General features: G+C 46.1%; 1 protein-coding gene across 1 annotated transcript in view; it reads right to left on the bottom strand.

Annotated features, from left to right (window-relative positions):
* Positions 1 to 208: 208 nt before the first annotated feature.
* UBASH3B (ubiquitin associated and SH3 domain containing B) overlaps positions 209 to 26676 on the bottom strand; it is a 48975-nt gene continuing 22507 nt past the window's right edge. The window contains exons 2-14 of the mRNA XM_072354844.1: positions 19621 to 19674; positions 18845 to 19031; positions 18127 to 18325; positions 16959 to 17128; positions 15867 to 16075; positions 10906 to 11041; positions 10396 to 10516; positions 9386 to 9508; positions 7992 to 8084; positions 7213 to 7357; positions 5429 to 5535; positions 4996 to 5105; positions 209 to 4702 (exon numbers count right to left, since the gene is read on the bottom strand). Of these exons, the coding sequence (XP_072210945.1) occupies positions 4565 to 4702; positions 4996 to 5105; positions 5429 to 5535; positions 7213 to 7357; positions 7992 to 8084; positions 9386 to 9508; positions 10396 to 10516; positions 10906 to 11041; positions 15867 to 16075; positions 16959 to 17128; positions 18127 to 18325; positions 18845 to 19031; positions 19621 to 19674 (1792 nt within the window). The 3' untranslated portion in view covers positions 209 to 4564. The remainder of the gene's footprint in view (positions 4703 to 4995; positions 5106 to 5428; positions 5536 to 7212; positions 7358 to 7991; positions 8085 to 9385; positions 9509 to 10395; positions 10517 to 10905; positions 11042 to 15866; positions 16076 to 16958; positions 17129 to 18126; positions 18326 to 18844; positions 19032 to 19620; positions 19675 to 26676) is intronic.

The raw sequence follows: 26676 nt of genomic DNA, 5'->3' as shown, positions 1-26676 counted from the left end.
CATGGAGCAGTAGAGATGACACTGAGCCATCTGCCTCCTACCCGGAGGGAAACACAGACCCTGTGCAGCAAGAAAAGACTTGAGAGGGTTTTGTGCCATCTGCTGTCAGATAAACAAACTTCATCTGCAGTGAAGGGAGGAAAAGAGCTCAGGTTCCCCTTCCTCCTCTGTGTTTCAGCAGGGCAACATTTAAATAGGAAGGGCAAGGTGTGGGAGCACGACATCTTTATTAAATCATCTATGAGCCGCTTTTGTCCGACTTCAGAGAAATCCATTTAATGTAATAAGCAAATTAAAATGCACTGGTTGTTTTAACAGTTGTTAGCACTTGAGATTAAAAACAACCAACCAACCCTCCCCCCCAACATAAAAAAATACAGATGTCACATGTAATTACAGCTATTTTTGGCAATACAATTATTGGTTTTTCTTTTTTTTTTAAACAGCAAACATTTTTTTTTTTCTCAAATAAATACGATCTGCTCACACTAGAAAACATAATAAACAGAATGATACAACAGGTTTAAAATGGAAAATAAAATGTATCCACTGATAACATCAAGTTTTAAGAACAGTCCACAGAAAATACACCTTAATGGGAAGGAACAGAAAGGAGATGGGCTGTGTGCTGTTATGTCAGGTGTGTGGCTCACCAGTATTCCCCAGGCAATGTGTGTCTGGGCATGTGGTGAGAACTAAGTGGCAGTTTGGAGCGTACACAGCTGATTGCAAGACCTGTTGTGTTCCTTTTTTCATTCGTTCACCATTTGAAGTGTGTTTGCTACCACCATCTGTATTTTAAGTTCAAATAATGTCCCCTATGTTTAAATGCTGGGCAGCAGCCTTCTAGCAGCTCTTCTCTCCTCTCTGTTTTGCTGAATTACCACCCGTGTTGCCTTTGGGAAGAATAATTCCCACAGAAATCTCTAAAGAATTGATTATCTGGTGATGTTAATTATCACTTGCTTAATAAGGCTGATACCAGGAGTCACCAATAGAGGGGAGGAGGCTCCTGCCATCAGCTGGTCTTTCTGAAACTGAGTGAGCAGAAAGGGAAGGATACTTCTGTCTGAAGGTACCACCTGCATCCTCAGTCTGCACGAGCTGTTGATGGGAGTACACGGCATCAATGCTGTGCACTCCCAGCCTCCTCAGCACAGGGAGATATCTAGTCCAGGGATACAGGCCCTTTGCAAAGCTTTGGTCAAATCCTAGCTTGGTGAAACATAGCTAGTGCCTCCTAGTGCCACCACATCAGCAACTGCCTTGCTAGAGCTTGATGTTGCGCTTTGATTCTTGTATTTTTTTTATCACAACCCTTGGGTTGTGCTTTATGGAAACACTGGAAGAACAATATCCCGAGCAGGTTGCCAGTTCCATGCCTTAATTGGGAAGAGTGGGAGAAATCTAGAAACTGCTGCATGCCTTCTTTATCCTAATTAAACTCCTGGGATCTGATGCAGCTCCCAGTGATGGCAAGGAGAAGGATTGAACCTGCTTTTGGTAGATCGAGCCTTACGTTCTTCTGTGATAGAACACTATAGTGACATTAAATATACATTAACGAGCAGCAATGGAGTGAAAGTGAAGCAGCAACTGTTCTGTACTCTTAACATCTTAGTTAAAAATGGAAAAGGAACATCTTTTTGTTTCCTTGTTCTCCCAATAAGCCTCATCAACGTGACATTATTTAACACAAAACCCCTACAAGAAATCAAAATGCTGGAAGAAGGTAAGATTTTCTTCCTGACGTTCTTGACACCTGAAAAATTGAATGCAAGATAAGACTACAATTGTCAAAATACTTTCCCAAGCATCCAAAAATATAGTTTTTTGTTTGTTTTTTTTTTTTAAGAAGAGAGTATTTTAACTTATTCTATTTTCTCAAACAGAACACTTTTGTTTTGCATTACTTACTATATGCAAAGATCAGCTAGTACAATATTCTAATTGTGCATTCAGGTTTTGTTCCCTCTCTGTTTCATGCTTCTGTCTGAATAAACTCTGTAACACTGCTGAACTGCAGCAGGACTTAAGCAGCCTCCACTGCTTTGCATCGTGCCTTGCTGACCCACAGCATGAAACCAAATGCCAGCCGGAGAATCACACGCACATCAGTAACCAAATTAGTTGTCGTGTGATTGTCGCCTCTTCAGTTTTAAATAAACTCTTTGCAAGTTTGCAGTGAGTAAGCCTGGAGGAAAACAAGCCAGAAATGCTCTTCAAAATGTCTGTACACAGCCAAGAAGAGTTTAAATTATAGTCACAAACTAAAGTGACAGCAGTTTAACTGCAGAGAAGCAGTTTCTTTCTGTCATCTCCTAAGTTATTTCCCTGACTTTTCAGTATACATCCCTGGTATCGTAATGCACTTATGGATGGCCAACTGTGTATTACAGTCATCAATGTATAAATAATAGACAACCAATATGCATTGTGACAATGTACATATTGCACAGGATAAGCTCTCTGCTGAGGCTACATCTGTACAGCATCTGCTGTATTTGCCCTGGCAAGTTCAGGGTCAGCTTGTTAAAGCAGAGACAAAGCTGAGTTCAGCCCCTTAAGATCCGCTACATCACAGCTGCTGAGCATTTTACCTGCTTTAGAAACAAGGTGTTGTTGCAGGTTACCACTTCTTATTTGTTCTGACTGCTGGAAGTGCAGCTACATCTTATCCAGTGCAAGGAAGATCAGTCCTGCCCGAGAAACTTGCCCCAAATCAAGCTCTGTTCTTGACATGAACAATAAGCCTTTGTTAACGTTGGCCTCTATAAACTTCTGTGCAAATGTTTTAAATATGGATGTTAGTGCTTTCTAAAGAGGGAAACCTGGGTAGAAGAGGGGTACCCTGGGATGCCAGAGTCTGTTTTCTGGTACATCCTGATTATATTTGATAGGCATACTCTGAATGGTGGTCGAAATGTAGCCAGGTGAAAGCAGTGAGAAGAGGTGAAGTCTGGTTCTACATCTCTGTAAGTCTCATTTAAGGGCTGGCTGCCCTAAGAGAAGTGTCTCTACCTGGGGATTCCCTCTTTGGGGGAATGGTTTGGCAAGTTGTGATCCTTCGGACAAGTAAATGAATCTTTCTTTCTTTGACTGGGTTGTAGCTATTGTCTTTTTGGGTAATTTAGACCTGGTGCTGCTTTTCTCTACATCAAGGAAGGAGTATGCTGCCCAAGTCTTCTTTTGGCCCACGTAAGCAGTTTTTTATGTACCTTCTCAAAGTAAGCTATGCAAACATATGCAGGAGCTTTCTGGAGAGTTAGCAGATTAGCTCAGAGCAGGTTTCTTTAAATCAATTAGGATTGTAAACTCTCATCTATAGGATATTGTAGCATTCTCTTCTGAAGTAGCTGGTGACACCTTGCAGGACCAGGCTGCTGCACTATGAGGAATGCAGCTCTGTTTGCCACAGCACTTCCTGGGATTTCAAAAGCTGTAGGTCCAGATGGAAGCCCTTCCCTTCTCCCAAAAGCTAACCCCTTTTTTCAGCTCTGCTTTGTCTTTAATGACAGATGGTACTCAGAAGGAGAGCATACAGCAAAGGCTGTATTTCAGTGTTGTTTTGACTTTGTTACTCTCTGCAGAAAGCTGCTTAGTGCAGAACCTCACCAGGCCTGACAGAAAGCCACTGCTGTGTAATGACCAGCACAAAAAGCTCAGTAAAGGCAGAACTTCTTCTTCAGGGTTTTCTGAGGGGGATATAAGTGACACAAAGACACAAATGCTTTATGCTAGGTCTGTGCACAAGGGTAGATTTCAATCCTCAAAATAAAGAGGGGAACAAAACCACTTATGTATTTTCCATGTTTGGTTGGAAGAGTTATTTCACCTCCATTTAAAAGAAATGGTGCCCGGTCTTTATTCACTGTAATGCCCTTTTCTGATGTGCAGTCTTCATCAGCAAGTGCTGTGAAACTTAGCATTTTCTCCTGATGCAGATCAGCATCCTACAGCCTTTGCATCAGCAGTGTGCCCAGCACAGCACCCAGCAGAGGGCTGGACTGCAGGAGAGGAGCATCTGGTGCTGCCTGTGAGGCAGTGCTGACCTCTTGTTCCCTGCTGGTGATGGAGTGCCCTCTGAAAGGTGCCAAGAACCTGGGGGCTGCGAGTGAGGAGTGAGCATGTGATCCTGAGCAAGCCTGCTACTGCTCTGCAGAAAACAGCAATGAAAAAGCCCCTCCTGAATGCTGGCCTTTCACACAGTGCTAGCTGTTACTGGCGTGGAGTGGGAGGCAGTGGAAGTTATTGGTGTGATCAGAGCTCCGTTCACGGTGGGGAAATCTACCTGAGCTACTGACTAAACAGCCTCCCTGCAGTGCGAGAATTTCAACCTATATTTTAATATATACCCCCCCCCCAAGTCACTCCCTTTTGTGTTTGCTTAGTTGTACGTGTGAATTTTGGCATGACTCTGGCCGTGTAAGATATGCTAGAACAGCTGTTTGTGTAATCCACGTAACATTATGACTATTTTTCCACTGTCAATAAACACAAGAAAGAAGAGACATTCTCCAACGCTTGGAAAGGCCGTGGGTTTTCCTTGCTCGTGTAGCTTTGCCTATTCTTGTAGTAAGGTTTCTCTCCAGTTAAAGCCTCCGGTCGGTCCATGTGTGAGAGGGAGGATGGGGGGATCTGTAAGCTGCCAGACACCTGTATCTCCTAGTTCTTCGCACGAACAAAACCCCAAGTATGGAATCTGCATGAAGAGAGAAGGAAATGAAAGCAGTAAGCAGGGACTGAGCTGTGCAGGCTTAGAGCAGCAGTACTGCATGCCCAGCTGTAGGTGAGCATCTGATCCCCCTGCTCTGTTACAGAAGTGTCACATCGGATAAAGCCTCTTTAACCAATCTGCTTTACCCTCCTGACTTCTGAAGCGGATGAAACTCAGCAATGATCAGATGAGAGGAACAAAGCGTCCTCTGTCTGGCTAAGCAGGTTGCAGATCTCTCTTTCTAAAGTCAGCAAGCTTTACCCCTTGCTGCTAATTACCTTTCGGACCATCTGTACAAAGTCCTTGGAGTTCTGTGGCGAGAGCCCTTGGAGCTGGCAGGTACAAGCCTCCAGGGAGGACGCGTGTGCCACTATCAGGATGTTGTTTCCTGAAACAGTGAGAAATGCAGGCTGAGGTGTGAGACAGAGCCAGCCCTGGGGACAGTGCCCCAGGTGGGGCTGACCATTAGAAATGTGCAGAATGGGTTCCGTTCATTATATGACAGTGCATTAAATTAGTGTACGCAGTGAAAGGCATGGCTTATCAACATAGAGCACTTAGCAATTTTGGGGATCAATTAGCTCAGTGCGCTTTCATTTTGAAATGTCTGGTGAGATTCCATTCCCAAGACCTGTGATAACCAGTATGACACAGTGCTGCCAAGGCTTGTGGGCAAACACAAGAATAAAAGGTTGAGAGTGGAGCACTTACCTTTGCCTTTACATTCACTGATGATTTCTTTCGTTACTTGGTAACTTCTACTTATGTATGTATCATAAGATTCAGAAACCACTAACTTGCTGACAGGAATATGAGGTCTGTGAGCAAAACAAGTATGGTAAATTAGAAGAAGTGTTAGAAGTGCTGCTTATGATTCATCTGAAAGTATATGTTCTTTTAACTCTTCTAATCCCCTGGGCCCCCAGAGCTCAGTGTAAGGATTGCTATGATGGATTTTTATGCTGTTGTGCAAGGAAGAGAGCTAACTGTTCCTTCCATTCAGCGACTTGCTCTGTCTGCAGGAATTACTGCAGCAATGGGAGGTGGACCAGGGGACATCTCCCACTCCCACACAAGAGCAGGCTCTTCTCTTGAGCTGAGAGTATTTGTCACTGCCCTTCTGGAAGGCAGGTGTGTTCTGATGCTGAGATTCCTGTGGTCCAGCTGTTCTGCTATGTGGGAGCCATGTGGTAACCCTCCCAGGGATAAATACAGTGTAAGGTCCTCTATTTAGACAGCAGAGCAAAAGGACACAACTCTGGTGACTTTATGGTATAATTAGGAATGGAAAAATATCAGGGTGTTTCTGTTTTATTTTTGTGCTTCTTGTTGTTGCTTTTTGCAGTTTCAGCTGCTAATTTCACTTGAACACAGTTGGGTGCGCTGGGACTCCGGGAAACACCGGTGGTTCTGGTGATATCATAACCACAAAAACCCAGAGACAACATGCTCATCACCAAGCCCATTTAGGTGGAACTCCTGTGTGTGTATGCTCTGTGAAGGTTTTCTTTCGATTTGAGGTTGCTCAGACTGTGATCAGGCTCATGCTAAAATAGCAAGGGCTGGTGTGTGTGTGAAGACCCAGCAATGCAGGTAGTGAGGTGCAGTGGAGAGCTGGAGCCCTGTGGCCTCTGGGGAGTTTCCTTCTTTGTGGGAGCTCTGTGAGTCTGGCTTGTACAAAGGAATCCTAAATTTGAGAGTAGGAAGCCCAAACAGATGATCTTGTCTATTCTTTGCTGTATTACAGGGTTTTTTTTAGCCTTTTTCTGTGCAGTTTACAGTAAAAAGCATTTGTGTGTTGGGCTGGAGGGCACTGTGGTGGAGGAGCTATGTGGGCAGGAGTTGGGGATGTGACACTAGGACTGAGCAGCACGAATGCTGAGGAAAGATCAGTGGTGTTTATCCATTTGCCATTCAAATGTGCATTCAAGCAGATGGTTATTTTGTCTGCTTTCAGCAACTGCTTTTGGGCTGAAAACTGCAACGACTCAAGTCAGAAACCTGCAGAATTTTGCACTAAAATGTATTTCAGATATAACTTCTGAGAAATAACTGTTTTGTGTTCAAGCTTTTTGGCAGCAAACCTCTGAATGCTTATGATACAGGAGACCCCGAGTTCCTAACAGATGTACACATGTTCCCCAGGATGATATGAAAGCTAAGATCCATCACCGTGCTGATCAGGATAGACAGACAAGCTCTTTTCCCTGGGGAAGAGCAGGGCAGGCATTGCTGAAGCTGTGATGAGATTCAGTTCATCAGTGAGCTGAGCCAGCAAAACTACTTCTGTTGTTTCCTCCATACTCAAAAGGTAGGGCTGCCTGGCTCTAGCTGAGCCCTAGCTCCTACACTGTAGGAAATGGGTCAAAACAAACAGACTTTGAGGGTTTTCTGGTCACTACCAGCCACTGCTTAAGTTTAGAAATGCAGCAGTGTCCCTCTTTGAAAACAAACCCAAAAAGCAATCCATGCTCCCCACCCCTTCTTTCTGCTACCTGTAGGTTGTATCAACGCTTAGAGTAGCTGCAGCTAAATCCACAGGGGGTATCCAAGCAGGTAGGGTGTTCCCCGAGACCCACTTGGTCCATTCAAACAAGCCCGGCTCTATCCGAATTTTCAGGTTGTTCTCTTGTTGCATACCTGGAAAAGGCAGAAAAGAGTGCTTGGTGTCATTAAAAGTGGCTGTGGAGGAGGGCAGCAAGACTGCAGCTCTAATACTTGGGTTTGATTCTAAAGTAGTGGGCTTTCTTTTCACACTAAGTAGTCAGTTGATTAATAGTGATTCTGAAAAAAGGAAGCAGTTGATCTGCATACTTGGCATGTGATGTGCAAAGGCATGTAAACTGCTGGCCAGCACTTACATGCAATATTCTGAACTTAGGCGTACTGCATTTTGGAGCTGTTTTTCAACTGTTTCCAATACCAGGAGATCTCACGCCTCACTGCTGTTTCCCTTCCTAGCTTCTGCAATGCATTACTCTTCCTGTGAAGCCCAGACCTGAGCCCCCAGACACACTTCTAGCTACTGTGTGGGGACAAAACTCACCCCAGACCCATGCTGGCTGTGGCGCTTGCACACCTCTTCCTATACACTCATCCCACTATGCAATAAGAAGAGTGTTCCTTCAAGGTGGTGTTGCTCTGCTGCAAAATACACTCCCACGGAAACAATCCTCACCCTGAATTACCATATGCTTGGCTTTCCTATGCCATGTTGCCTTTTGTCTGGTTGGCGGTGTTAGAACGCAGCCTTTCCTGCTCAATAAGTTCTTACCTTTCAGGATATTGTGTGCTGTCTGTACGCACCGAAGGGACGGGGAGCTGTAGATGTAGTCTACAATGGTGTTAGTTTCTAGCAAGGCTTCTCCTGCAAGCAAATTTTAAAGCCCATGAATAAAAACTGAGAAATGGCATGGTAGCAGCAACAGCAGCATGCAGGTATTTGCCACCCAGCTAGGAGCTGCAGGAGCTTCCCAGCTGCACTGCTTGTGTCTCAGGAAATGAATGTACCCATCATATTTGATTATTACTGCGTGCACAGCTGTGGAACTGGGACATTTTTCTATGTTTATTGTGCCATGTGCTTCTACGTACTTAACCAGTATGCAAAAAAAGCACAGCAGCTTTTGCTCTATTTCTTTTTCTCTTGCGCTTAGCCAAAAAGTGAATGGTGCACTAAGGAGAAACTGTAGAGAGCTTGAATTTCATTTAATTTCATTTATAAGTCATAAATCAGAATGATTCAACTTAATTCAAACCCAACTTAATTCAATTGGCTCGATTCTTTGCTAGTATAAATTACCATTTCATTACACAGGTGGAAGATCACTGAAAATGAGATAAGAATCAGCTCCACTCGTAGGGTTATTAATATTCTCACGAAGCCTAAGGGAGCCCAGTGAGAACAGGACTCTGAGCATCACACAGACCTGTGCTACGAGAGTCATGTTTCTGTTCCATTTGAAGAGGCAGGGCACAAAGGTGGGAGTAAGAAGGGGTTATTAACCTCGACTTCATGTGTTTAATGATGGCTGTAACCATGTCAAAGCAATCTCTAAATCTCTTGGGAGACGTGGGCTAATTTAGAAAGGGCTGCCTGTGTAGCAGCCTTCTGCCATAGGGCTGCTGCTCATTTGCTCAGTTGTGGGAGGAATTAGGACTAAAGCAAGCACCAAGGTCAGATGGGTGCTGCAGCAGCACAGGCAGCTGGATGGTGCCTGGTCACGTACATACTTGTGTGCCGGGACCATTTAATGATGGCAGCCAAGTGCACTGCAATTGCTCCCAGATTTGCCTTCTGTTATGTGCATATTGCAAACCCTGCTGCCATGTGGCCTGGAGAGCGCGCATCCCGCTGCCGTGCGGTGATTTATTTTTGTTTAGGAAGCAAGTATAATTTTAGCTGCCCTACTTTAAATGTGACCAACGTGAAGTGCTCTGAAGGATCTGAATTTGAGATAATGCAAAGTGCTATTCTCTGAAGATCACGTCTTTGGGGGTCGGGCTCCCTTAGTCACTGGGCTTAATATTTGCCATGACAATCCTGTTAGTTTGGGGCCCTAGATTCATTTCTTTTCCGCTTTATGCTTTCTCTTTCTGTGTCTGAGTGCGTGGGAGGGAGATAGCAAAGCTTCCTGGGCAAACTCATGCCTGCCAGGGGCAACTCACCAACAAGCCTCGCCTGCATACAGCCAAGCACAGTGATGGGCGCATCTTTCTCATAATCCCTGAACCCGCCGCTCCTTTGAGGTAAACTGTGAGGCATATTCAGGTTACTGCGCACGTACCTTCCTGCAAGGGAGAGGTCAGGAGCAGTTGCTGGAGTTATTAGGTCAGAGAGGTGGGAAGCATCATGCTTATTTCCTCCCTTCTGCACTGCAACATCTGCACCTTGCATGCACTGCCTAGACCTGGCTGCCAAGCACTGTTTCTTATGTAAAACTAACAAGAACCTGACAAAATTAAGCTGTATTCATTCAAAGTCTGCAAGGAATGTTCCTAATGTTTTCAAGTTATCTTTAGGACTGGTTTAATTGCCAAAAGGAAAGTAATTTCCATCCCACAATGAATGAAACACCCAGTTGTACGCTTCTATGGGGGGGGGGGGAAGGGGGTAAAAATATCAGAGCTCTTCAAATGCGACTTGGGAAGAAGGTAGCTGTAAAATCATCCCTTCAAATAGAGAAACACTTCTTTTGATAAATTTCCAAGCAGCTCTAAAGCTGGCAGTGCCTGAGATTGTAGTCTGTAGCTGTAGGCTGTGTTTCAAGTGTATGTACATAAAGAAATATATCAAGGACTCATGGCAGATTCAGCCTACAGGCCTTGCCCATAGATGTATTACTGGATTGCCATCTCTGGTTTGCACACTGAAAGGCATTCAAAATGTACCTGTTTTCATTTAGGGCCGAGAACAAAATATACAAAGTTTGAACAGGTGTTTACATTGGATATTGACTGTCAACATCACTTCCAAATGAGAATGTTCTTTAATAGAATTTGTTCTTGCAGTGTTTGCTCCTTGGTTTTGCTGCTGCCTCTGGTGCAGCCCTTTTGTCACAGTGTCAAAGCACCTCTTTGGAAACCAGGGTTTCCATCTAAGCTTTTCTCTGGGCAGCTGTTACTCGCCTTCCTTCACCTAAACCCAGAGCCTGAGGGACCCAAAGGAGCCCACTCACCTTTGGCATCAAAACATTGTGACAACCAGTACTTCCCAAAAACGACATCCATTCTCTCCCCATGCCTGCAGACGAAGAGGCAGCGCTTCTGAGGCCCCGGCTGGCTGCTTATTCTCAGCGGCTGGAATTAAAAATGACAGCATGTTTGGCCTTTGTGAAAGCGCCTGTGTTTTTCTGAGACCTGATTTACGAACGGCACTCAGGGCAGGTCAGCTCTTGCTTTAGCCTCATGCAGGCACAGGAAACTCTCTGAAGTTGGTTACACTAGTGTAAAACTGCCAAATTGAGTGGAGGATGGGGCCCTGCCGCATGCTGCAAAGAGCAGGGATGGGCAACAGCTATGTCTTCCCTGCATGTGGTTTGTTGTGCCCTTCTAAAGCTTGTAGAGAATTGCAAGTAGAAACTTCCAGCTACCAGGGGACCAGAGGATAAATGCTGGGGAAATAAACAGTTGTTGGAAATTTGCTGTTGAAAGTGTGTGTTGGTCTCTGTGTGCATGCAGGTCCCTACCTGCACGTTTTGGCAGATAATAGTGAGTGGCCCTGTGTCCCCAGGCCCTTGGTCTTCCTGCTGTCTTCTTTCCAGAGCTCCATCAGTGAAGGCTTGAAGGGAGGGGGAAGATGTGGTGTTCAGGATTGAGTAGGACCTGCCAGAAACAGAAAGGTGTTGGCTTTGGGAGCGCTTCAGGCATCGTGCCCTTGGGCTGCAGTCTGCAGGAACAGATGATAATTACTGTTGTTCACATTATTACGTTATTACTTGTATTTTAGTTCTGCCTAGAGAGCACCTTGCTAGGTAATATACCCACATTAAGAGATGAACCTTGTCTTAATGGGCTTCCTATTTCCTTAGGAACAGTTTCACTGAACAGCAGTGTGCAGCTATCGGTCTGTGAAGCTGTCAGACCTCTAATGTTCTCATGGAAAATGCCAGGGCATTTCTCACAGCCACAGGGTCAGCACCAAGCCCATCTGGGGACCTGCTGCATGTTACTCACCATGGCTTTGTGGGCCAGTTTGGAAACTAATTGCTACAGAGAATTTTCTCTCCCCTTTGTGGTGTGAGCTGCTGCTAGTTCTATTTGTGTAGTGTTTGGGATTTGGGCTGCTCACTCGCTGTGCTACAAATGAGAAATACACATCCTAACTTACTAATGTAGAGGACTGCTCTTGTGGACCATTCCCAATATTAAATAGAACTGGAATGTCCCTTTTGGTACTGGCAAGAAGAAGGCTGTGGGGTGGGGAAAGTCAGTGCACAGAATTGCGTGTTACAGCTGACCTGCATCAATCCTTTTGGCTGGGAGGAGTGAGGAGAGCATCAGTACTTTGATGCTTAGGGGATACAGTGGAAAGCTGGAGCACAGCCTTCCCTGGGCACTTCTCAGAGCTCCCGTGTACAAAACAGTTGTATTGTCTTGTAGGGATGTGGCATGTTCAGTCTGGGTGGTTGTGTCTACATTCTTCACTGCTGTCTATTCCATTTCCCATCTACAGTGGGAATTTATTCTCAGCAGTGCTTCTTCCTGTGAATTGCGGCCAGAGGGACATAATAGATCCCATTCACCCTCAAGATGCTTATCTACTGACGCTCCCTCTGAGTGGAGCTCTCATGCTCAGACATTCAAAGCCCGTGACCGAGACCCAGGGGAGCAAATTCTGACAGGCAATTATAGAACTTGCAGTGACCCTCTGCTCACTTGCTTACACTGAATGGGCTGCACTTGCTTAGTCACTAAAAAAAGGTTGTCATTTAATGGATGTGGTCATTTGCTTTGACAGAAATAGTTGCCTTCGCTTGCACTTTTCGGTGCCTTAAAAACATCAGAAGTTGCTTCCTGACAAGCACCTAGATAGGATAAAATCTCAGGGGAGCTTTTCAGTGCTGTTAAAATAACACCCGTGCCTCTACCAGCGGAACAAAAGTAGGTCATCTGCATTTCTGTGAAGAACCAATCTGCAAATTCAATCTGTCTTGTGCCAGTTTGAAGAGGTAAAAAGTGCCACGCTGTTGGTCCTGATATTGGCCCCTTATCTGGTGGGACTGGGGTGCAAGGATAAGTCGAGGTACCAGGCAGACCTTGAAAACCAGTTAAATGTAGGGAGGAGATCTTGGTGGATAAACTGTGAGAAATTTGACCAGGTGCTGGGGTGAGAAATCCTGTCTAACCCTCCTGTGCAGAGTACATCCATGTGATATATTGCAGGGAGATGCTCAGCCTGTGCTTCCAGCTGGCAGGATAAGGGCAGCTCTGATCCAGCAGCTCTGCAGTGCATCAGTGTGTGCCAAGCCCTGAGCAGGGAGCACGGGCAGGCACTTATCCCTGTGCTCAGCGGTCAGCCTGTAGCACAGGCACAATCAGCTGCACGTGGATACATCCTCACTAGCTCAGAAATGTGAACATCTCAGGGTGAGAAGGAGCTGAAGTTCTTAGCTAGGCCCATTGCTGTTGTTGTACAGAGTGGACCTTGATTCTGAGCTCTTGGTCTTTAGTTCACTGTTGCAGCTCTCAGCCCCTTGCTGCTTTGCCTACACTGCAGTCTTTCAGGGGCACCAGCCAGGAGAATACTGAGTTTGTTTCACTGCTCCTCTTCCCGAGGAACTGCTGCACCATTTCTGAGACTTATTTTCTCCCTAAGCCCTTGCCGAAAGGCCATGAATGCCGTGCTCTCTATAAATAGATACGTGGATTCACTGCAAATGGTGATGAGGCAAAGCATCCTATCTCGCTGTGCCTGGAGGAGAGCCACCCCTGCCTCCAGCCGTGTCTCCTTGCTGCTGCTGGAAAACAGAAACCACTGACACTATTTCAGCTTAGTCATCTTCTAAGCATAGGTCATTGTTTGGAAGCTTTTCCCAAAGGCTTGTGGTTCCTCCACTTGGCACACAGAGACTGAAGCAGACAATAGCATCTACTGTCTTCTTGATGGTATGGGGGAGATGCTTTGCCTTCCTCACTCTGCTCATTCTGGGGGCAATGTTCTCCTGTCCAGGAACCCTTTGCAGAGTGGAGGTGATGGAGGGAAGGTCTCTGTCATGACACGATGCCATTAGTCCTCAGTGTAGGAAAGGACTCCTCTGCCTTGTCACTCACCGCTATCTGGATGAGAGGGATCTCCAAGGAAAGTAACCAGATATTGTCACAGAATGGGAAGAAAACAGTGGGGAAAAAAAACTACTGAGGAACAAATGGCTTGAAAAATTAGGGCTCTTTTTTCTCCCCCTTCTACTTGTGCCAAGCCTGATTTCTCAGGCTTATTAAAGGGGCAAGGAATAGCTTTGGCCTCTCTCAGAGAGCCAAAATAGCCTGCTATGTAATATCTATAGTGCTTCTATCCATTTGGGGGTGGAGGAGGTGACTATTTCTGGCTTTGTTGGTAATGGAAAAACAGTGCAGGGAATCATCACAAGTTTTAGCTTTTGGATGGTGCTGGGTGCACCGATGCAAAGATGATACTTTTCTGCTGTATGCCATTAAATGTATTTGCAATGCATATTCATTCCAAGCGGCTTCAGCTCACCAGTAGGTTGTGCTGCTACTAGGAGGAGATTGCTACCTTGGAACCTTACAAGGGGTAAAAGAAAAACATTGTTTCTCACATAGCCATGGCCGGGTGCCCTCCCAGGCTCAGTCAGAACAGATCTCCTGACACTGCTACGAATGCAGGCAGTTCCAGCCCAAAGGGGAGTGTCAAACTCATTTCAGGAAGGTTATTTTTCCCTTGCAGGATGCAGAACTAGCATCAGAGCTGTCATGGAGTGTCCTTGACTTTCAGATCATAAGATTTAGAGCAAACAGGAACAAACATCGGGCTTCCCAAATGAGCATCTTTGATTCATGCATTTTGCTTCTTGAAGCTTTTCTCTTTACTCTGGAAAAAATAAATAATTAGCTGTTCTTTTTGCATAATCACATAGTTAGTGCTGGGCCTGAAACCACTGCTAGATAACATGGAATCCTCCTTAACACCATCACTCTTTCTGCAGGAATGGCAAGAAGGGGTTATGGAGGTTTAGGGTCTGGGTGCTCTGCAGCCCGGAGTGAGCTGTATTTAAGTGATGGTCTCAATAATGCATGATTTTCACTTGAAGAATGCAGTCTTGTTTCTAGGAGGGAAAACTCAATGGTTATTTTTTCTTTCTTCCTCTGCAGGGATGAAGCAGGACGTGGCTGTGTACGCAGAGGCAGCACAAAGCAATGCTCACCACCAGCAGCCCCACTCCCAGTGCTGGGCACTGGTCCCACCTCCTCCGCGTGGCAGCCCTGCAGTCCTGGTGAGTAGTGCCATGCTTTCTTTCATGTCTATGAAATGAAGTTATTTGTGCTCCATTCTCCTCTTACCAAGAGGATGTAATGGTGAATATCTTGGCCTGGATGGCAGTTGGGCTTTGGTTGTGTTTGCCTTGCTATATTGTTTTGACCGAATGATGTTCTGTAACCTAATATTCCCTGTGGGAAGCTGTTGTGTAAAATGAGACCGTTTCCGGGTATATAATAATGTTTTTGATAAATGCTTCATATTGCATGCTCCAGTTCATGATTTATAGTCTTTAGCAGTAATCAGGGAAGGGGCATTTCCTTTCTTTGCTTGCCTGGAGACAAAGCAGTGCTGGAATTACAAAATGTTTGGCTTTCCTTTTAGCTGCAATAGTAATTGTTCCCCATGCTAGTCTCTAGGCCTCAAAATCCTTGCAGGTACTGTAAGAAAAGAAGCAGAGTGCAGAGAAGTGTTTGTGGATGTGAGACCATTTTGAATGGGAAATCTGGTGGGAAGAAAAGACAGTTTTTGCTGGATTACAGATGGGAGGGTCTGGATTAAGTCTTGTCTTCAATCAAACTCACTGACTGGCTTTGCTCATGTGCCTGATTGTAATTTTGCTCAGCTCTGGTTACTGGAGGGTTTTTCTTTCTGTGTAACAGAAGATGAGTTGAAGTTTGGTGGCAATAGATGTGGGATGGATGGGACTGTTCAGTTTGGCTCACATGTGAGTGGAAGCCCTTTATGACTGGTGGCCATTTTTCACATGGCAGGCATAAAAAGAATAGTTGGCTATGACAGGAGGGATGAATGAGTGATTCTTGTGCTTATCCCTGCCTGAAGGTCTTCTGGGTTGGGCAGAACTCAGGGTGAAGCCAGGACTGGCTTACAGAAGGACAGTGGTCATTGCCATCACATCTGGAAGTGAGCCTGCAGTTGCCCTGTGTCTGCTCTCCATCCATCTATCTATCCTATGAGTAACAGTTGCTGTAACATCCTAGCTAAATAAATCACATTGTTCTCTAATCCCATGCATGGGGTTAGCACCTGCTCTTCCTTTGCTTACCAGATGGGGCTTGGTATGCCAGAATGCTTCCCCCAAAGCCACCTTCTCAGCAGCCCTGGGAGTCTCTTTGCTTACCCAGGTGAAATCACAGCTGCTGAGCTCCCTTTTTTGCAGTGACAAGAATTGGACTGAGCAGCTTTACGTACCCATGGAACACCCAGGTCCCACATTCATCCGCCTTCGTGATGTAATTTTCAGGCAGTAGCCCAGAACAGCCAGTTGCAAGGGAAATGCCATAAATCCAGCCCTCACTTGTACTGGTTTGTTCCACTGGGGACATGAAAATGAAGTCTCCGGGGACCAGTTCAAGTTCATCATCATTCTGGGGAGTGTAAGGGTAGATCACTTGTAGAGTCTGGGGAAGAAACAGAAGCACAAATGAATGAAGGGGTTGTTAATGGAAGGGAACCTATAGGAGATTGGGGCGGGGGCACTCCCATGCCAGACCTTTAACCTTTTCAGGGTGTAAGCAGCTCTCCTTATCATGCATCTCTTTGTGCTTTATCCAGGAAAGCATTACTTTGAGGGAATTCCTACTTTTCTTCCCTCTGATTTCAGTCATGTTTTCAACAACCAGGAGGTTTTGTTTTTTTTTTTAGTGAGGGCAAAGGCATGACTGTGTGCTGAAATGGAACCACACTCTTCTTGTGACCAGTAGTTCACAGCAGTTTGGTTCTCAGGATCAGCTTGAATGGCATCAGCCCATTTGCTCATTAACCCTCCTAGATATCTGTGATATCTTCAAAGGGAGGTGGAAGCTAGTCACTGTCACCTGATAGCACAAGGCCAAAGCTCTCACACATGGCTGCCTTCAGTTAGATATGCACAGATGTGAGCTGGTTTTCAGCACCGGCTCCCTTTGCGGTTGGTGATAACACTGACTGCTTGCAGCTTCTGAAGGACAAGTTGGCTCTTCAGCTAGGGGAGAGGATGGTGCTCCTTCACTGCACTGACTGCAAAGGGAACCTCAGGTGGCTGGCTTAGACATCTGACTTGGGGAAACATGCAGGAGATGAGACCAGTCCCCTGTCTGATTTCTCTGTGCCCAAGGTCCCAGATTACAGAATGGAAATATATATATATATATTTTCTGTATATTGTGTTGGATAATAACAGTATTGAGAAGACTACGGCAAGGGGCTTAAATGCTGCAACTGTAGAAACCTGTGAGTAATGGAAGTATATAGGCCATGAAGATAAACATTTCTTTTTGGACTGAGACTAACTACAGCACGTACCTCGTGGTTAACAAAGCGTATGTCTCGGGAGAATATGGCAGCCACCCAGTCACAGCCCAGCTTGACATCGATGTTCTGTGCTAACTTCTCCAGTGTGGGCAGGTGGCTGGTCTGGAAGTGATAGGCCAACGTCACGTGGAGCTGCTTCTTGTGGGGTTCCACGTGCACATCTGCAGTAAGAAGGTGTCAGTTAGCAAGAAGGGGCTGTTGAGAGGGGAAGGTGTTCCCAAATCTTGAAAGCAGAAATAGGTAAAATAACGATTCAAAATGATCCTGCAGAAATAGAATCTGAATCAGGAAGAGATTCAGGGAAGCAGAAAGGTGGAAGTTTGTGAAACACCGGGACTCTCCCAGTGGATGTGGAAATCATAGGATGCGTTGTTTGCATGTAATTTACTTCTGCTTATTCAACCAAAAATTGCAATTAAATTTGACTGATTATTCAGTCAGAATTGCAGCTATTCATAGACACGGCTTTAAATGCCATCAGGGGTAGCTTTGCAAGTTCATCCATCTTTTTTTCTTTATTCTTTTTTTTTGGTCAGTGAGAGACAATATGCTCTGGGACTCCAAAGAAGCCCCACAGACTTCAGTGTGATAACCTGACTGAGCTGCACACTGCAGTGCAGCAACCAGCTGCCCCTAAGAAAGAACTGATGGGCATGGGCTGGGCTGGAGGTTGGCTGGCACTGAGCAGGGCTGGTGGAAAGGCTCTATCGAGGTTGTCAGGGTGCTCTGGGTCTTCTCTCAGAGCCCTTTGTGCATCTTAGAAGTGCAGCCAAGTGCTGAACGCAGCTTTTCTGAGGCTGAGGAAGGTTTTGTGGCAGCGAGTGGAGCAGGAAATGCTCAGCCCCACAGGCTGCAGTCTGTCTGAAAGGTTAAAGAACTGCCAAATGTCAACTTCCCTTTCAGGAGCAGTGCTTGACACTAAGTGTGAGGTGATATTTAAAGTGAAAACCTGCTGACAAACAAGGCACCCGGAGCGGTGCTGCTCTCAGACCACCCTTTGTTCAGCTCACAGGTATCGCTGCTTCCCTGTGGGCAGCCCTGACATTTAATTTCCCGTGCATACTTTATATTAATTGGGCACTATTCCTTTGCCTGCCCGTGGAAGACTGTCAGATTAGTGCGGAAAATAACCTCTTTCATATGATGTAGTGTCACCCACCTGCTTTGGAGGCAGCCTCTGCAGCAAAGTCTGCAGCAAACTTCTTGAGCACCTCAGCACTTTCCTCCTTGACAAAAAGCCCGATGAAATTGGAGGACGTGTAGAGCTCCAAGGGCAGAGGGGCAGGGAACTTGCATTTCCAGCGCATCACAGTGGCCTGCAGGGCTTCCGTGAGAGCATCGACCTTGCTGTCCTCGCACTGCCAAAGGAAACAGGATGAGCACTGCTCAGGTGGAGAGCTGATCTCCATGCCTGTACTCAGCTCAGCTGTGCACTTAGTAGAGAAAGGGAGTTCAAGTGGGTGAGCATGAATGGTGCTGTATGAATGGTCTGCCTCTGCATGCGGTGAGAAAAAGCACAGGGTCACAGGAACAGGCACCTTCAGAAGTCCTCTGCCCATCCCTTGTCCTCAAAGCAGGATCAGCTATCCCCACATAACCTCCCCAGCCTCATCCCCCACACACGCTCTTCTCATGTTAACAATCATTGGAGATTATGTGAATTTGGTCTGCTGCTCTTCCCTGAAAACAGCTCGCTTAAAACCCAGTTCCCTCCTCACCAAGCCCAGGCGCTTCTTGTCATAACCCCTGAATTCCTGAGCTCAAACCCTTCTGCAGCAACTGAATGTAGCGTGCGGCATCTCCAGCCTGAGCCTGGCAAGGGCTGCTCATGCATGCATGCATGCATAAAGGCGGCAGAAAGAGGAGCTCTGGTTTACCATAAAGAACTGGCACAGGGTGATATGTGGGAAAATGTTGTGAGCTTTGTTCTTCCCGCAGATCTGCTTTGATTGCTGCCAGAACTCAGAGAGCTTCTGAGCCAGGGGGCCGGTGGGACGCAGGTAGAGGACGTACTCCCGAGGCAGGGTGTCATCCAGGAACGGATCACCCACATGGGAGAACAGCCTGAGAGGGAGAAAGGAGGGTTAGATTGGCATAGAAAGGTGTTTCCTTCAGCAAAAGCAGCTTCCCCTGTCCTTGCTCTGTTTCCTTCTCCCTTTGTAGGAAGAATCAACTCTTGGGGGTCAGGCTGTGAGGTGCGCCATCTCTCTTGCAGCCCAGTACCACTACTAAGTAATACAGGAAATTGGATTTTAGTTTCAGACTGAGAGTCTGAAGATGTAACCTCAGTCACTGCCTCTGCCTTTCTGACATTCAGTGTGCATAACGTGGTGGGGAAAGCACTGGAAACGGTTCAGCATCTCTGAGAAGGCAGCTCTCAGTTTTCAGTTTGGGCATTGTGGTGGAGGAGGACTTGTTCCTTTCTCTCCCCCTTGTTTGCTTTTACTAGAGATCGCCTGCTCTCAGACAAGGCTTTCTTCTCCGTTGTTTATTTACAGCCCTCAAACACTAGCTCACTAATTGCAACTGTGTTTCAGGCCATGTTCCCATCAAAACACCTGCACTGACATTCTACTGTCTAATGGCTACAATCTTAGCCATTAAAGCCCCTGATTTCCTGTACTCTTTGTAACATGTATTACTTCATACCAACCAGTCGCATGCTGCTTGGACGCTTCTTCCACCTGTCGATGCCAGTGCTTTTTGTCTGAAGGGAAAGCAAAATGAAGAGAGCGTTTCAGTGCTGGTGGATTATATAGATAAAGTCACATCTGCTTTCTCGCCAGTGAACCAAGCAAGACAGACACCTTTATCCTCACATTAACTATGACCTGAGTTTTGCCTAAATTCCCCTTAAGGAGGGTTATGTGTTCTGAATACATACAGGAGAAACTATGAGTCAAACTTTGGGGGTGAAGCTGAGGATAATTGAAGTAATTGCAGCCACACGTCAAGCATCCAAACCATGAGCGTCCTGTGTTGCAATCTAGTCATGCAATTATTTATCTCAGTCCTAAGGCTGCTTTCTGCTGATGTGACCGTGGCTGAGGCTCAGCCCTGATGTGCAGACATTGCAGCAGTGCTGAGGACAGAGAGATGCAGTTGCCACCAGGGGGCATAAACCTGAGATTTCCCCGGTTAGAATAACCTGCCAAAATTTACTAGCTCCCTTCATCCCTTGCTACGTGAATGCGCTCTTCTTTTCTTCATTGCCCATCAGGGTGCCTGTATATCCCTTTTCACTCCAGCTAACAAGGCTGAAGTCTTCTGGTAAGTGAGTTTTTCAGTTGCAGAACAGACCTGTGTGGTGGTGCTGCCTTTTTATCCCTGTAGTGTTTCCAAGTGCTCAGCACTGAAATGCGGCTGTGGATCAGCTCAGCTTTATAATGCTTTGACAGCCAAAATGAGGAACCCACCCAGAATCCAGAAGGCATAAATATTTAAGAAAAATTACGAGTGAAGGAGGCAGAAAAGGATAGAAATGTTAGAATTTGGGGGCTGAAATCAGACCTCAGCTGGGTGTCAGGAGGCCACCTTGAATTCATTTCAAAGCTTCCTGCTTAAAGGCAAAAGGGCAGCGTTGCTCTCAAGAGCTACAGATGTGGTAGGAAGGAGGTCAGACTGAAGGGGATGTTGGTTTAATCTAATTCACAACAGATAATCCCTCGGCACGCACTTGTGGGAGGAGGAAGGGCTGAGGTGCACATAGCGTTGGCAGTGGGGTCCCAGGCAGCCCTCCTCCAAAGACAGGGGAAGAGGAAGGATCCCACAGATGGCAGTGCCAGAAACAGATGGGGTGTCTCAGAGCTATTAATGACAAAATCTGTCTGAGGACAGAAAAACTTCTAGCTTACAGTGGCTAGCCTCAAGCAGTAACCTACTAAAAATGGTATGTTACAGTTTAATGATAATTCAGAAAGCTTGCTGACGTCTTGAAGCCAGAGGGAATGTGTCTGACCAAAGGGGCAGGATCAGTGCACTGAATACCCTTGTGTTATGTGCTGCAGGAGGGTGTTGGGTTGGCTGTAGGAAATGGTCCAAGTGAGGGAAGAGGGTCATGATCCACGGCTCTAGGGTTAGGGCAGCAGGGACCCTCCAGCTGTGTGCCCATAGGGCCACATGGGACATTTATGTGCGTACCCGTTGCCCTTTCTGTCTGCAGTGATGACTTTGGAGGGTGCTCTGATAACCATGTGGCGATGTGAAATGTCACCCACTTGGTCATAGACGCATGTTGTTGACTCAGCTGTGTTTCAGCTCTGCCACCGGCTTCCCCACCCCTTGAATATACATATTTTTGTTCATTTTGAGAGTAAGAGGAAGGCAGAAAGATAATGCTGCAAAAAAAGGGCTGTGTTGCAAATGTGTGATTATGAAAATACTTCCTCCTGAAGCGCTCTGCTGCCCTTATCTGCCAGCACTCATCTGAGATCCGCTCATCCCAGCACCTGCCTCTGCAAGGACAGGCCAGCATCGCGGTTGGCTCTGTTCTGCCTGGCTGACCTTAGCCTAGGCTGGCACAGATGCATTTTGCACAAAAGCCACTGCTTTGCTTACAGTAGTTCTGCAGAAAGCATGGGCTGCAGAGCTGTAAGGGAGGCCGCTCCTTGGGCAAAGCAATGGCCAGCTGCCTTTGCTGACTACCCACAGGTTTTCCTCGTTGTAGTTTCATCCACCGTTTCTGCTGCATTGCTTTCCTTGTTTGACCTCCCCCTCTTGCTGAAGCTCTTTCCAACACTACTAAATTCAGCTGCCCAGCTGTTGTTAGGGAGCATGTCTATCTGCGTTGTGTCTGAGGCAGTGCAGAATGCTCTCCCAGAAAAGCTCTGGCTTTGAGATGAGCAGTTTCTCCTGCTGCAAACTGCTCTCCCTATTTACTCTCTCCAGCCCTCAGAGCAGATCTCTGAAGGAATCTAGCAGGGCAGACGGCTCTGCCACCCACCCTTGTTGGCTTCATGAATTGATGTTGCCGTGGAACAAGCTGCACAATGGAGCTCTGTTGGGTTTGACTGCAGCTCCTTCCTCATTGACTTTGTACTCCCAGGACCCCAAAGGACATCAGAAAGCACAAGGCTGGGCCCCACACACTTTTGTTTGTGAGCAATTTCAGAAGGTGCCTATCTCATCCACAGGGACAATAAACTCCCTTTTCAATTTAATTTTCTGCACAAGGAGGAAATACTGCATAAAGCAAACAAAAGGCAAGGTATATTTTTATCATGGGACCTGAAGCTGAGAGATTTTAATTCACTGCTAGGAATGCTGCTGCTGACTGATAGCTCCTGGTTAGGGCAGGCACTCAATCTCTCCCAAATAGCATTTTCTGTATTCAGGACCTGGAGAGGACCCTTCCTCTGGCTGTTCCTGCTCTGCGGCCCTGGTAGGATCCGCTTTGAAGAAGCTGAGTGCTCAAAACCCATCCGAGCTGTGCTTGGTCACTTTGAGAATTGGCCTGATTTTCCCAGCTGCTGAGTGGGAGCTGGAAGACAAAACTCAGATCCTGAAGAAAAATCAGGTCACTTAATTAGGTGACTAGCTATGGCTTAGGTGCTCAGATTTATCCATGCTGGGTGGTAAGTGCTGGCTGCAGCTCTGCAGCTAGGGGTAAGAAATGGTGCTGTGGCATGAGAAAAGAAAAAAAGGTAGAAAATCACTAGTTTTTCAGAGTCCATCCAACTGCCATCACACAGCGACCATTTCTGGTCATGCCAATGCTGCAGCTGGATTCATAAAGGGTGAGAAGCCTTGTGCAGCATTAGTAGTCACTCAGTCCTCAGTCCCTCAGCTGCTGCTGCCTATGGAGATGAAGTACAGGATGCTCAATCAGCAATGCACAGCAGCACCAGACAGCAAATAGAAGAGAAAGGGAGGGAGATGCTACCTCTAAGTTGCAGGAGGTATTTTTGATTGTTCGGCCTCAGTCTTCAGTGTCAAGTTGTAAGGAAAGCATCCCTCTGGTTGAACAGCACTGAGATATTGCTAGGACATGCCCCAGCTAAACAATTGGCCCCTTAACCTGAGTCATATATGGTATCTATTCTGGAATACATATTAATGTGTAAATGGTGCCCATTTTAATCCCAGCCCACTTAATGGGAGAGTGCAGAGCTCTGCACACTACAGAATTTAACTCATTATTGTTGAAGGATTTTTGGCTTCCTGCAATTTCAGCGTAGGAAAAAAAAAAAAGCAACAGAGTAATGTCAATTCAGCTAGGAAATATATATCAATAAACATGAAGTATAATGGCAAAATCCCATTTACTTCAGAGGAAATGGCTGTAATGGGGAATGATGCATTAACCATAAAGAGAGCCTTCGGTCTCAGTAGCACTGCACAGAAATCCTTTGTAATTGCTCAGCTTTCTTATTCCAGTCCAATTTAAGAAAGGAGGGTGGCAATGCTGCCAGCAGTGCTTTGCACACAGGCTAATGAGCTACCAAGCAGCAAAGTTAATGCAAATTGCACGAGGGACAGGGTTGAACTGTTAAGAGGTATTTAAATGCACGCGGTCCATTTTCTCCCTACAGCTGAGATGCAGAGGGCAGACAGCAGCAGGGACACAGCAGTGCTGGAGGCAGGCAGTGAGCGGGGATCCCCATGCAGGGGTTGAGTCATGCAGTAGGGCTGAGCCCTTGGGTGCAGAGCATCCGCTTGTTCTCCAGCAGTGATGTCTAATTCATAAGGAGTCGGCCCCTCTGTCTGCTGCCTGGGGCTGAATTTCCCCATTCCTGTTGGCTCTCCTTTTGCTATGATAAGCAGAGATCCTCACCCTGCCATAGGCACAGCTGACCCTTTGGTTTGTAGGAAGGAGCCGGCCCCTCACATTGCTGCTCACAAACACCAGCAGCAGCCTCTACCTCAGATCCACCTACAAGCTGTCTGCCTACAAAGGCACCAGGGATTTGTGAATGAGCAATGGAAGGAACGGAGGCAGCCTGTAAAAGAAAGGGAATGACTAAATCTTCCCTTTCATTATGTGCCTCAAACCTAGACAAACTTCTTATCTATGAACAAAACCCCTCGGAGGGATGAATTCATCATTTCAAGTAGCCCCGGATCTTTGGCCCATAAAATATTTAGCTGTGTAAATAAAGATTTACTGGAAACTGCATTAAAAATGATGGAAGGACTTGGTTCTCCCCATCATTAGGTTCAGTTTGAAGCTTCCTGACATGATAAGATAGAAATTATGGATCGTAATTTATGCTGGAAGAGATTGAAAAAGGAATCCCGCCCCACAGAACATTTTTGTTAGGTTTATAAGGTAAGGACAACGGGTATTTGCAGGTTGGAAGGCAGGTTGGAGCACAGCTGTCAGTGCAGAACAGGCTGTAAGGCCAACAGTTAACTCCCATCAGCCCACCTGAATCTGTATCGTGTATTATAGCACTACTTAAAGGGAAACAGTTATAAATTCTTTTGCAAACAATGAAATTTCCAGCTTTTCTGTCTTTGTTTCCAAACTGCCCCTTAAGTGACATTTGCAGATCTCTTAATTTCTTTCAGTTTTCATCAATTGTTTACACTGTTAACAGCACACTAGTAGAAATGTGGCTATTTTGGGCTTTCAAGAAACAATTGCCCATTGAAGAACCATGTTGCAAGCAAAACTTTTGTCCATTTAATTACTTGATTATTTGTTGTAGGGGAAAACAGCCAAATTCCAAATAATTGACTGCTTGTCTCAGAACTGCTTTGCTGTCCTACAAGCAAATCCAGCCACATTGAGGTGTTCTTTCCCAACGTTTTGTGTCATGGGTTATTCAAACACCTTCCTCAGAATTCTCACTATTTCATTCAGTTGGTCGCCAAAAATCATATGATACCGTTTCTGTTCTCATTCGAGTGACCTTACAGCTATAAATAGGGACAGGACAGGAAGATATCACTAGGGATCATGTTCCTGTTTATGGGGAGGGGGCGGGTAGGTTCCCTTTCTGCAGTTTGTAAGGAAAGAAGAAAAACCCAAGTGCTTTTGGAAGGAAGAAATCACTCTAACATAATAAGTGCGTGGCAAGAGTTGTTTGTTCTTCCCTTCACCAAGCATTGCTCAGTCCTTAGGGGACTACCTCAGCTTTTCCTTCTGCTGCTTTCTGCACATGACAGAGGACATAAAGCCCTCGCTGTGTCTAACGGTGGTTCTCCTTGCAACCATGTCCTCCCCAAGCTGCACGCTGTGATCCAATAGGAACACACAGTTCAGCACAGCACCCCAAGTGAGGTCAGCAGTGCTACAAGCAGATCACAGCCAGGCAGAGACCCAGGTCCTGTTTGAAAGATGGGAGCTCTCACAGGAGCTGCAGGGCTGCACGGTGGCTGCGGAGACTGCAAGACGTCAGACTATGCTGTATCCTGTAGGTCACATAAATATTTACAGAAGGTACCTGACAGCATGACAGGGCTCAGTGGTTCTCTTCCTATTCCTTCCGGAGCAGTGACTGCTTGCTCCCAGCTGGCGAACGCCGAGCTTGGTTATAGGAAAGAGAGAGCAATGGGAAGCACCACCAGAAATAAGGCTGGGAAAAGTGCTGCTATGTAGTCCTAGTTTCCATCACTTAGATGTTCTTTTTTCAGAGGATGGTCCAGCTGGCAAGCTGCAGCCTGGCTGCACCATGATGACCATTACTTTTCAGTGCCAAGAGTGAGGGCCTGGGTGTGTGTATCTGCTTTGGGTGTTGGGTTTTTATGTTATATAAGATTTCAAAGGTGTTTTTTTCCCTTCCCATAGCACATGTGTGCTAAGTCATTCCCTTAATCCTCAGCTTAGCCAGCTTGTTAAAGCTGAAGAAGAGGGAAGTACAGACTCATAAAAAGTGTCCGGGATAAAGAAAGGAATGTAGCAGCCATTTAACATTTTTAAAGAGGTATACAGTTTAAAAAAGAAACAGGATATTATTTTCTCCCAAACAATCATATTGCAGCTTTTATATGGGTCATGGGCTCCGATGTTGGGAGCCCTGTGCTCTCCTTTGGGTCCCTGTTTGACAGAGGGACGGGGTGTGGGTACAAGTGAATCTAGGGATGTACTCCTGCTGAAACAGAGCCTGAAAATAACAGAAGTCCTGCAACTGGATAGTGAAGAAAACACCATCTCCGTGTTCTGTAACAAAGTCATGAGAGCTGGCAGCAGCTCAGCTGGATGATTCACAAAGGTTCGATGCTCTGCAGCAGAGCGAGAGCTGGGAAAGGTGATAGGGATAATGACTGCAGCTGGTAAAGAGCTGCAGATTCTGAAGATGAGCAAAACAATCAAAGGTAGATCATACAAATCAATTCAAATGAAGGCGCTGGTAACTGAAGTCCTTTAAGCAGAGCCCTGTCCCATTCAAGCACCTCGTATAAATACCAGCCAGAGTGCTGCAGGATGACCAGGTGCCCTTATTCAATACCCTGTGCTGCACAGTAGGGCAGGAACTTTTATCCCAATGCCATTCATGTATTTCTAGCTAGCCAGGAAGGCAGTGTCTTTGCATGGAGCCAAGTTAGAGGTTCAAGTATGCTCAGATGTATCATCTGGAATTTCAGTGATAGCCAGAAAGGGAAGCAGTTGTCATGCTGACTGGAAAGAAAGAACTTCCCTTGCGTTATTCAAGACAAACACGCTTTCTTCCTTCTCACTGCTGTTCTTCCTATACAGAAGCGAGCTGCAGAGAAACAGAGATTTGCCATCTCCTGGTTCTATCGTTGCTGGGGCCTCCTCTCCCCA

Source organism: Excalfactoria chinensis, chromosome 21 (assembly GCF_039878825.1).
Source record: "Excalfactoria chinensis isolate bCotChi1 chromosome 21, bCotChi1.hap2, whole genome shotgun sequence".
Lineage (NCBI taxonomy): Eukaryota > Metazoa > Chordata > Aves > Galliformes > Phasianidae > Excalfactoria > Excalfactoria chinensis.
Note: the sequence above shows the minus strand (reverse complement) of the source record. Positions and strands in the feature narration are given on the sequence as shown.